Source organism: Bos indicus, chromosome 6 (genome assembly GCF_029378745.1).
Source record: "Bos indicus isolate NIAB-ARS_2022 breed Sahiwal x Tharparkar chromosome 6, NIAB-ARS_B.indTharparkar_mat_pri_1.0, whole genome shotgun sequence".
In the NCBI taxonomy this organism is placed as follows: Eukaryota; Metazoa; Chordata; class Mammalia; order Artiodactyla; family Bovidae; genus Bos; species Bos indicus.
The window spans coordinates 31,912,759-31,925,216 of NC_091765.1; the positions used below are offsets into that span (position 1 = coordinate 31,912,759).

At 35.6% G+C, this 12,458-nt stretch overlaps 1 protein-coding gene across 1 annotated transcript in view; it reads right to left on the reverse strand.

The window, feature by feature from the left end:
* GRID2 (glutamate ionotropic receptor delta type subunit 2) overlaps positions 1-12,458 on the reverse strand; it is a 1,601,543-nt gene that overhangs the window by 384,675 nt on the left and 1,204,410 nt on the right. Inside the window, exon 9 of the mRNA XM_019962451.2 lies at positions 8,244-8,345. Within this exon, the coding sequence (XP_019818010.1) occupies positions 8,244-8,345 (102 nt within the window). The remainder of the gene's footprint in view (positions 1-8,243; positions 8,346-12,458) is intronic.

The window sequence follows — 12,458 nt, forward strand, 5'->3', positions numbered from 1 at the left end:
TGGAGCTTCCATAAAGCTGAGAAAGGCAGTGAGTCAGTGGGAAAGTAAGGCAGTGGAAGGGGAAAGAGAAGGATGAGGTTGAGATGCTAGAGCCTCCTGTTGTTTTTACTGACTTTCTGTACATTTTCTTGAGTGTTACTTCATTTTTTGTATGCCCTTAGGAAATTTACAGAGATTTTAAATGGCTTCTATTTATTTACTTACTTATTTAGTCAGTCAGTCAGCTTTTTGTGGTGCTTACTTTGCTGAAGAGTGGGTCTATGAATCTTCTCAGCCTGCCACCTCAGAAGTGGAATTCCTACAAGGACAGTGTTCTTAACCACCGTGCTTATTGTACTTTCAGTGTAGTAGTTATTACATGGCGCTTACCAAGTTTTATTGAGAGTTTTAGCTTAATTTATTTAAGACAGTATCCACAGGACATGTCCTCAGCCAGAGTTGTCATTTTTGTCTGGAGCTTTGAACCAAACTTTATTAACACTCAAAGGAGCCCTCTTCAGACACTGCTGTGGGCCCACTAAGAGATGGCCATCAAACTTCCTTCCCTTATCTGTGCCTGAAGGCCCACCCAGGAGAGCCTTTTGTCAAATTCACTCTTCCTGCTCCTAAATTTGCCTCTAGGTTCAGGTTGAGACTGAGGAAAGACAAAGGCTGAGACTCAGGAAAGCTTAAACCTCGGCGGGGGTTCAAAACGCTGAAGGTCTGCAAGTAGAAAAACCTTGGACAATGTCCTCGGCAAAAAACTAAGCAAAAGGACATTTCAGGGCTGTTCTTAGTGTGTTTTCTTAGTTTTATATTCATATACAGAAGCTATTTAAAGCTAGCCTAAAACCAAACATGATTCCTGAGACAATACACTTGACATACCAGACTTTCAGAAATTTGTATAGTTTATTATTTGGATTTTTAAAATATCAGATATTTGTGTAATCTTGTCTCTAGGCAGCACCATCTTCACTAGGAGGAGAGTTGTGGTTTTTCTCATTAGCAGATTTTCAAAGGAAAGTAACAATAAATGGGATTAAAAGTCATGATTCTGCAGTTTATGTTTTCCTTGTCTAACTTAGGGTCCTTTAAATAATTTCCCATCAAAATCTAAAGATTGATGACACTGATTAATTATGTCTTCACGATCACTCATGCTCATTTTTTTCCTTTTCTGTAGTTAATTTACACATTATTGTTCCACTGCAGAGATAATAGCATCTTATATTTAGAAACACTCGGCACTTTACTAACTGCTTTCAGATAGTTTAAGGTATTTACAGTCATAAAAAACCTGTGTGGCCAGTTTTTTGTTCCTTTTTTACAGACAGAAAAATTGAGGTTCAGAATAGCTTCCTGACTTCCATAAATTCAATGATTTATTAAATAGAAGAGGTAGAACTTGAATGGATATCTTTTGACTATAAACCTAGTACTCTGCAGGATATGCCCAATGGCTGTTAGTATGAGTGTGTTGGGAAGAGAAGAATAGGTGGAGGAAAAACAATGAAATATTACTCCAACAGGAAATCATATTGCATATTATTTACTATTTTGCTAAAAGGTACATTGAGAAGAAGCTAAGTACACTGATTCATCCTTAAGAAAGTGAAGTTGCTCAGTCGTGTCCAACTCTTTGCGACCCTGTGGACTGTAGCCTACCAGGCTCCTCTGTTTACGGGATTCTCCAGGCAAGAATACTGGAGTGGGTTGCCATTTCCTTCCCCAAGGGATATTCCCGACCCAGGGATCGAACTGGGGTCTCCTGCATTGGAGGCAGACGCTTTAACCTCTGAGCCACCAGGGAAGCCTTCATCCTTACACTGACATAATTCATGGGTACATTAGATATGAAGTATTATTTCACATGATAGCAAAAATATTGTGGAACAAAAGCCAAGCACTGAGTGCCTCTACGACCAAGATAATATGAAATTATTCTGTGATTTGTAACTTTTCATGGAACGTAAACTTGCTATTTAATAATGTGAATGAATGATTCTTGATGTTTTGAATTAAAACTTTTTACTTCTTTAACTTAAAAGCATGTATGTCATTTCCCAGTAACAACTATGTCAAAAGATTTAACAATGACATAATCCTTTGGCATTTCTTTTGGAAATTTAGTCTTAGTAAGTAAAAATTAAAGAATGAGGAATCCTAAGACTACTTATTCAGGCATAGTCTTGTGTCCATTCCAGTTCCTATTTTTGTAATTACATATAGAGTTCTTAATTTCTTTTCTTTTTCCCTTTTTCCTTCCTTCCTTCCCTCTTTCCTTTCCCTCCCAACTCCACATACACACCCACAGGCTATCAGAATATCTTAATTTGTTCATTCAACAAATATTTATTGACCTGCTTCTATATACCTGACAATGTACATGAAAACAACTTGTGTTTTACTGGTATGTAGTCTAATTTCATTAGTCTAACACTAATGAAATTTTTACAAAATACAGAGTTACAAAGAGTTCTGAGTGACAGAACATAGTAAATGAACACTCGAATTGTTCCGTAACTCCACAAAGCTGGTCCTTGATGTCACCGTTGAGATTCGGTCATAAACACTGTGACATTCGTTGTGTGCACCCTCCCTGCCTCCCTCTCTCATCATTCTTTCCCAGGCTCCTGCTAAATGCATTTAATGCCTTCACAAACAGATCCTATTTTCTGATAGAGAACTTACTAATGCTGATAAAATGGTTCCTGTGGAACTCCTCAAGAGCAGGAACTGTATATATATATATATATATATATATATATATATATTTATTTATTTATTTTTTCTTCTTTGCCTCCCTGGGATTAGCACAGTGCTTAGCTTACAATAAATGCTCAGTGATAGTTATTGAGTCAAAGCTAATAGTTTAGGGTGTACCATGCAATACTCTTTTACCTTTTTCTGATCTCAGATAACATTTCCATTTTTAGAGGCAAATAAGGCCTGCTTAAAATAATTCCCAAGATGTTAGACTTATAACAAAATATTTTAGGCAAAGGAAAATTCTCTTAATATGATAGTTCAGTAGGTAGTTACCTGCTACACCCTCCTCATGGTGATTGCTTGGGAAAATTTACATGTTTCAACAGAGTTTGGACTTTGCTTTGTGTGGTGTTGTTTTAATATAAACTGCTTTGGTATATTTTCTATGTTTATATTTCTATGGGTCTAGTGACAGCTTTAGTTCAGATAGTAATTTTTTTCACTGCTGTTATTCTCCTATTTTTAAAAGTTGGCTTCATTTCTTACTGTTATTTCTTTCCTTTAGGAGGTATTCTTTATTTAGTCTGTCTCTTTACCATGGCTTCACGCCCAGTTTTGTTAAATTTAAATTTCCAGGAATATCCATTAACTTAATTAATTTTGTAAAGATAGTGTCCACATTATTATTTAACCTAAAATGTTTTCAATTGTAAAATGAACAATTGTTTCACCTACCACTAATAAAGACAAAAAAATGCTACCAATTTTAATTGCAGGAAGACATCAACTGAAAGACTCATCCTGATTCAAAGATATTACAATATGAAAGACTATGTTTTTTAATTTATAAAATACAGAAAAAGCACCACCACAGCTCTAACACAAATTTCCAATCATATTTACATAAAGTTATACAATTATGTTTATGGTAGTTTTAGGCAAAATAGTATTGTGCTATATATTCAATGCAGAAAAAAGGCATTGCATTTTTTCAAAAATATTCTTAGAGCTTTCAATGTCCTGCTAGAATGAAACTCCCCAAAGTCAATATCTTTATCTATTTTGCATGTACCCCAAGCAACTAGAAGAGGACCCTCAACAGATACTTCTCAAATAAATTTATGAGTGAGTTTATGTTTCATTAGAGATGCCATATGTCTGTTTTAAGAAAACTAAATCAAGAAAATTAGAGTTATTAATGAGTGATCTCCTTCTAAAGGCCAGTTTACGTTTTCCAGATATCTAGTACTTTTTCTTACAGAATAGCTTCTTAAATCTTCCATTTGTCACCAACTTATTTCCATTTTATTTTCATAAGGATTCATAATTATTATGATGATACTTAAAACTCAGTGATGTTTCCAATAACTTTTGTGAATAACCATGAAAAAACTGTATGGCATAATTGGTCACTTATGGCTATCCATAGTTGTACAACTTATGAAATGAAAAGGAAAAAATAATCCTAATAAATGCCTCATATTAAGACAGTTGGTCCACTTGGTAAGCAGTAGAGATCAGTGGACCAAATATGGAAACAGAGTTTGGCAGAGGGAGATTTATTCACATTCTTTCTTTTCCTCCATTTCTAAGAAACTTATATGGCATTGGTGATGGCTAAAAATAAAGTTATCCTTATGCGATGCCATTTTTAAAAAATGTTTTTAAATTATGAATTCAATAGCATCTGTAATCTCAATAGTTACATTTAAATTAAACCTAACATGAATTTATTCTGATTCCAAAGACAGAATGTCAGAGATGCTAAAGACATAGCCACTGGGATCAGGATCTTTGGCTTCAAGTTTGGGCTTGAAACTCATCTCTGGCTCTTGTTAGTTATTATGGACATGGAAATTTAGTTAATTCTTTTGAGCTCTGTTTTCCTCCTTAAATGTAATTAGCACATATCTTATAGAGTTTTTTTAAGAATTAAATTAGTTAACACACATAAAGTTCTTAACAGGTCAGACCAAATAACAGATACTGAAGATGGTTTTTCCTTGTTTGCCCTCGAGTCCCTCACGGCCCCACACTGTGACCTAAGAAGAAGACCTTCCTGGTCTTCTAACATTACTTGGGCTCCCTTGCCCTCTGCTTCTGGTTGGATTTGTAATTGGAAATGATGGAAGTAGATGGAAAGATAGGAGGAATGACTTTAGAGCACCCGCCTCTCCATTTCTTCGCTGCCTGAATGTGATTTGAGTGCTTCTCCTCCAACCTCTTCCCACAGCCAAGGCCACCACTTCTAAGATGCGGTTTCTGTTCCATGGCTCTAGCTTTGCTAGACTCTCTCCCCCATCACATCAGTCTTTAGGGTTGCTGCACATCTAGGCCCTGACACTTCAACACCCTTGTTGATTTATTCAACTTTATTTACATTATTTGTTAATAATCCCTTCATTTAATTCTCTTTACTTAACCATTTGAGTCCCATTCACTTGCCCCTGGCATCATAAACAATATGCTGCTGCTGCTAAGTCGCTTCAGTCGTGTCCGACTCTGTGCGACCCCATAGACGGCAGCCCCCCAGGTTCCCCCATCCCTGGGATTCTCCAGGCAAGAACACTGGAGTGGGTTGCCATTTCCTTTTCCAATGCATGAAAGTGAAAAGTGAAAGTGAAGTCGTGTCTGACTCTTAGCGACCCCATGGATTGCAGCCCGCCAGGCTCCTCCATCCAGGGGATTTTGCAGTCAAGAGTACTGGAGTTTATTTAGTTTAAGATAAATATTAGATTATTTTCTTCAAGTGTATGAAGTATCTTTAGTAGTGATGGGATTGGGAGTTTCAAAATTTAAACAAGAAAAATCAATTCTATTAACCTGTGTGTCTTTGATAACATTACTTTCCTAAGAAGTAAAGAATCTGTGGTGTGTGTTTGTGTGTGTGTGTGTGTATAACTGGGATTAGATTTTTGTTAGAATGGAATAAAGGCTAAGATACCTTCTGTCATGGCCTTTACACATGATCCCTCCCTCCTTTTTCTCTCTTTGGAAATGGCTAGTGGTAAATACTTGGAATACAAGGGGTTATTGTTTAGGTGACTAAATCAAGTCCAATATAGAATTCTGAGTTTCAGGTTTAGTTGACATCATGATTTTAAAGTCGCTGCATTGACTTAGGGAAGAGTGATTCTCAGTGATTCTCAGTGTTGGGTGGAAGAAGCTTGCAAAGTCATATAAGTAGGAGCTATACCTGGAAAGGGTCTTGTAGGAAATAAATAAGAAAGTCATGGCTGCTTTCCATTCAAATAGGAATTACAGGAAGAACAAGAAAGCCTGAAAAATTATTAAGTACAATGGCTGTATACTGAGGAAGTTTAACAAGTGTAACAACCTTTTGCTCAACTGGGCACCCAACTCATAAATTCATATTGTACCACAGAAGACTTTAGGGAAACAGCCTTTCCATATCTCCTCTCACTAAGCACATTCAGGGTCAGGGCAGGGCTAAGCTTGAAGAAAACGGATCATTTACACGTCACGAAGGTGAGAATAGGGCACGAAGGTATTAACACTGTGTGAGGCAATACCATTTCACGCACAAAACAGCAATCATTTTTCTTGGCCTAGAAATGAATTGAAAATAATTGGCTCTATGAAGCTTTCCCAGTAAAACTCACTTTCATCTTATTCAGAGTTAAGCATTTCTACCTCTCAAGAAAATCCTATAGCTACTGCAATTCTCACACTTATCACAGTAGGAATAGAGGGAGTAAATATAATGTTAAGGAGGAAGAAGTTAAGAAATCTAGAGTCTGGCTTTTTGGATTTGAATCTCAATTCTCTCTGCTACTTACTATCTGTATAATCATCCACATTTTTTTCAACCTCTGTATGTCTCAGTTTCTTCAACCAGATTCTTGGGATCAGAATACTATTTATTTATTAGAAATAATATGAGGACTGAATAAGATCATACATGAAAACAACTCAGTAGAGTATCTGTACATAGTTAGTATTAAATAAATCTCAGCTGTTTCATTACATATGCACCTGCCAGCAAAAGTCTATGTGTAACTTGAGGCATAAATATGCACATAAGTATATGTGTCATTCATCTTATACCCATTACCAACTAACTCTATCATACAGTAAGTACTAGATACATATTTAATGAGTAAATGAGGCTAGCTTGCCTAAAAATATGTATGTCAAAGGCAAAAGCAAAGCACATATATTTTCTTTTATTGTGGTTTTCACTTGAGCTTCCATGTTAATCACTAGAGAAGAGACTATTATAGTTTATTATGCTTTAAATACCTTTTTAAAAAAATACTAGCACATCAGTGAAAATGCATATCTACACTTCTGAGTATGTACAGAAGCACCTGCACAATTAAGTTTTCAAGTACTCATAATATAATTATTTGCCAAACAATGAAAATCTTGTTAAAACCATAGCTAAAAATAAATTATAGGCACCAAAAGGGAAGATAGACTTATCGTCTAAATTTCTTTTTATAGAGAGTTATCATAGATCCTTCTTATAGACAATGAAATTATGTTGAGTCTGCTTAATTTGTATTAAACAATGTGCAAAGGGCAGTCATCGCTGTTATAAATCCTGATAAATATTTAATTAGCATCAACACATCAAAAAAGACCACTTCTCATGTTTACAAATTCTGTAATTTTTTTAGGCTATAAGAAAGAATTGTTCAAATTTAAAAACAAGTGGGCTTTTCTGAAGAAAACTGAAGTTAATAACTACGGGTTATCTTTTTGAAATGTATTATAAAGAAGCATGAGGTTAAACACATTGAGATAGGCAGGGAGAAGGCATGTCTTCATCCCCTATGGCTATTTAGACAGCACCAATTGGAGCATTTTGCTATTGAAGACTATTTCTATTAACATTTTATTTATATATCATGTGAGAAAATAATAATATATAGAATAAACAGTTACCATTTATTGTTTTTTCTACCAAATGGAATTATAATAAATGTTTCACATGTATAATCCCATGTAATAGCCACAGAATCACTGGATGATAAACTCAAAACAACAGAATCGGATCTGTCCATTTTAATTATTAGTGTCCCCAGGGATTAGTACTGAGCTTAAATACAGTTGATACTCGATAAATAACTACTAAACAATACGATGAGCTTCACTTTGAAGTAGGTCCTTCCCAGGAAAGCTAACGTTTCAGTGTTACTGAATGTACTGTATTTGATCAAATCCACCCTTGTTTGGCCTGGTTATCTTCATTTACATAGACCATCGGATTTCAGTGAGAGGATGCCTGAGAGAGAACTCCATCTTGTCATGTGTAGAAAACTATAGAAGGATAGAAATCTGGTCTAAGCTGTCGAAGTAAGTTATGAAATTAGCACTATAATTAAAGGAAAAGTATGTAAAAGCCTGATTCTGACACACATAAATCGAAGGCTGGAAAATATGATAATTACAAGTACCATACAATGCATAGTTAGGATTTTTTAAAAGCTCTTTTAATATTGTGACATCAGTTAATGAAACATAAAGAAATGAAGGATAAAATAACCTCCTGGAAGCCAAAACCACAAGGCTGAGATCAGACTTACCAGAACAGTCACCACACGTAGAACCACTCCACGCATGTTATTCTCCAGTTTCTTGTCAGTCAGGGACCCATTCAGCCCTGTGACAGGATTCCAGCACCCAAGCTGAAAGATAAAATAGCTTGGTCACTTTTCCGCCTGAGGAACAGTCCAATCACCTATATATAGACCTTTCAGAGAACTGCATGATAAATCTTGGAATAACATAACAGAAAGTGTCCTGTGCAGTTTTTGCTTTTTAATAGCAAATGAAGCAATCAAAAATGATATTTCCTGCTTTTAAATATCATATGGTATATGACAGTATCCAGAGGGCTTTAGGGGACTCACTGAAGACATATGACTTAATGAGGAGTTATAAATACACCAATAATTCAGTCCCAGTAATACACTAATTAGAAAAATAATAGCACATATAATTCTAGTATAATGCCTGTTCTAATGTATCAATTACTGCACAAGTTAGATTTTCTTAGTTTAAATGGTTTTAATTAGATCTTACATTGCTTTTATTGGGGAAAAAGCTGATTTTTAATGTGGTTAGAGGGGTCACAGTTTTTATTTGAGGAAAATAAAACATGTATAAGGCTTTGTTGTTTTCAAATATCCACAGTACATAAAACAATGTAATTTGCCTTTTTTTGTCAGTGCTATCAATCTACATGGGAGATTTTGGCAGCAGTCTTTCCCTTAAAGTCTTGCAATGATTTACTGCTCTTTGCTCTCCAAAGTACTGGTGTAATTTTACATTCTCATGTAGTTGTTATCTCTTGTAACATCCAAATCTGAGGGCTACCAGTCTAAAAACTACTGCCTATAAATTCCAACGGGATAAAAATGGATGACTCTCAATTCAGAAATAAGGAGGAAAGAGAGATGCTGTGATTTGAATTAGCAGATAACTGCTCAAGAAGCGAAGCTGCAGAGATTGTTGCAACACACATCTTGGGAAGATATACCATGCTATTAATTCTGATGCCAGCCCCAATGAGCCTTCCCATTTGGGAACTTATTCCATATTTTCAGGCTTTAAAAATGTAACAGAACTTTAGTCATGTTCAGAGACTGTTTTGATCAATTGAATGGTTTATAGGGGCACCTGGTTATTCGTGCTGCTTCCTGTTAAAGACTGTATTATGTCCTTGTATTGCATTTTGGGAGGGATTGGGGGCAGGAGGAAAAGGGGACGACAGAGGATGAGATGGCTGGATGGCATCACCGCCTCGATGGATGTGAGTTTGAGTGAACTCCGGGAGATGGTGATGGACAGGGAGGCCTGGCGTGCTGCGATTCATGGGGTCACAAAGAGTCGGACATGACTGAGCGACTGAACTGAACTGATTGCATTTTGTTTGAAGCTTCTGAAGTCATCAATATACCGGCAAGTCTTCCTCACAAATAAACAATTTAGGTGCTTCTTTTTAAGCTCCTCAAAAGGTGCTTAATTAAGAAAATTAAAATGTACACAATATATCTTAAGAGAACGGGTTGTCACATGTAAGCAAAAAGCCAGATTTTTCCATATTAAAATAATGTGGAAAAAGCTGCTAATTGTTGGTTTCAACTGTAAAAGCACATTAAATTCATACAATGATGTGTCATTTTTAGTTACATAAAAGTCTAATTAGAACTTAGATCCAATTAGCAAATCCAAATGTGTTGAAAGTCTAATTATCAGAGATATTGCAGTCCTCTTGCCAAATTTAAAACCTTATGAAATTTCTTTTGAGTTTTTGTTCTCTTCTGAGGTCAACCAGTCAATCCTCAATTATTTTCATTGATGTGCACTTTTTCTAATTACTTCTTCAAGAAGAGTTTAATTTCATAGACCATATAATATTGGTGGAAAAAGATCTAAAACAAAGTAAAAAGCTAAATTTCCAATGCTCTATCCACCTTTTACAATTACATTACCTAATTCTAAGTAAATGAATAGCTTTTAGAATGTCATCTTATTCATGACTAGTAGATCTCAACTGCCAAAGTAAACACAGGGTTTTTTTTTTTTCTCCCTTGGAGTTATTTTTTAAGTTTGATGAACTTATTGTCAGTTTGCCTAAATAAATTACATTTGTTAGTGCCAACTTGAACACAGCATTTTGGTGTATTAACTAGTCAAAATATTTACTATTGGAATAACAACAAAACCTGATAAGCAGTTTGTTTCAATAATGCTCTGGACAAACAATTAAAAATATATAATTTCCAGCTTCTTCTTAATTATGTCTTCCTTTAAACAGAACTAAATGCAGTCAATGATTTAAAAATTCTAAAGTACTCTAGTAATGGGGGGTTTGAAATATTGATAATGAAATAGCATTTGGAGGAAGTAGAGGTGGTGGCTATATATTATCTTCTGACCTTGGCAGTGACTTAAACATTATCTGTTTTATATATATACAAAACAGATATATATATAAATATATATACATATATATAAATATATATACATATATATATATATATATATATATATATATATATAATGTTTCTTTTCTCTCTCTCCTCTCTCTTTCACTTTTTTTTGTTTTTTTTACTCACACTGATTTCTTCCAGTGGCCATGCATGGCCACTAACCCCATCCTGCCTTTTGGAGAATTGCTTTCTTTTTTCATCCCTAGACAACTGCTTTCCCTTTTTCATCCCCCGACTTTTTTCATGACTCTGACTCTCTGGTTTAGCAATTGTTAATAATTGGTTGTTTGACCTGAGCCAACAAAAGCCCTCCCTTGGAGGTTTATTTTTAATATCAAGTGTGTGCATGGTGGGCAGATCAATAAGTTGATATGAAGTTTTTTTAATGTTTTGCCAGATTCTCTCATATATGCTACAGAACATATAATTTTCTCCTTTGCTTTATGAAGGTCTTTCACCTTTCTGTTTTCTTTCTTCTTTTTTGCCATCCTTCTAACATGTCTATGGATTATAGCACTTAGAAAGTTGAAAAGTTGTTCCTGTTCTTAATGAAAGCAGTCTAGATTTTAAGACTTAACTTTTTTTACTCAACTCAGGTATCCTTTCATATTCACCTGTTCTGATGCTTAATATTAGCTAAATGTTAGCTGTAGTCACCAAAAACTAGAGATGGAATTTTGACATAGAGAAATTCAGGATACAGACTCTCGGGAAAACTAGAAATAAAGAATATCACATATAAACACAGTCATAATAAAGAAATACTAATTTCTACATTGAATAGAACTTTTTTAAAAAACATTTTTTGTAATACTTTCTATGTGTCAGCCATGGTACTGGGGCTTTTCATGTGTGTGAGTTCTTAGTCATTCAGTCGTGTGCAACTCTTTGGAACTCCATGGACTGTATCCCACCAGGCATCTCTGTTCATGGGATCTTTCAGGCAAGAATACTGGAGTGGGTTGCCATTTCCTTAGGCTGCCACATAGCATTAAGCAGAGTTCCATGTGCTATACAGTAGGTCCTTGTTGGTTATCCATTTTAAATATAGCAGTGTGTACATGACCATCCCAAACTCTTAATTGATATTTTGGCAATAAAATTTAAAAGGCAAATTATCACCATTATCATCATTTTTATAAAAATAATTATAACACATACATAGTGCACATGCATGAATGCTCAGTCACTCAGTCATGTTTGACTCTCTGCAACCCTATGGACTGTTAGCCCACCAGGCTCCTCTGTCCATGGGATTTTCCCAGCAAGAATACTGGAGCAGGTTACCATTTTCTTCTCTAGGGGATCTTCCTGATCCAGGGATGGAACCCAGGTCTCCTGAGTCTCCTGCATTGCAGGTGGATTCTTTACTGCTGAGCCACCAGGAAAGCCCCACGTAGTGCATAGTATGTACTAATCATCTGTAAAGTGAAATCGCTCAGTCATGTCCAACTCTTTGTGACCCCATGGACTGTAGACTATCAGGCTCCTCCATCCATGGGATTTTCCAGGCAAGAATACTGGAGTGTGTTGCCATTTCCTTCTCCAGGAGATCTTCCCAGCCCAGAGACTAAACTTGGGTCTCCTGCATTGTAGGCAGACGCTTTACTGTCTGAGCTACTAGGAGCTGTGCATATATTGATAACTTTATTTCGCAAAACCACCAAATGATGAAGGTATCAATATTACTCCATTATAATGAAAATGCTGATTTTATACATCTTTTTGAAGGATTACTCAAGGGTTGAGATTCCTTAATTTCTGTTCATACCCAAGAATCTCCCTGAGATTCACTTCAAGCTA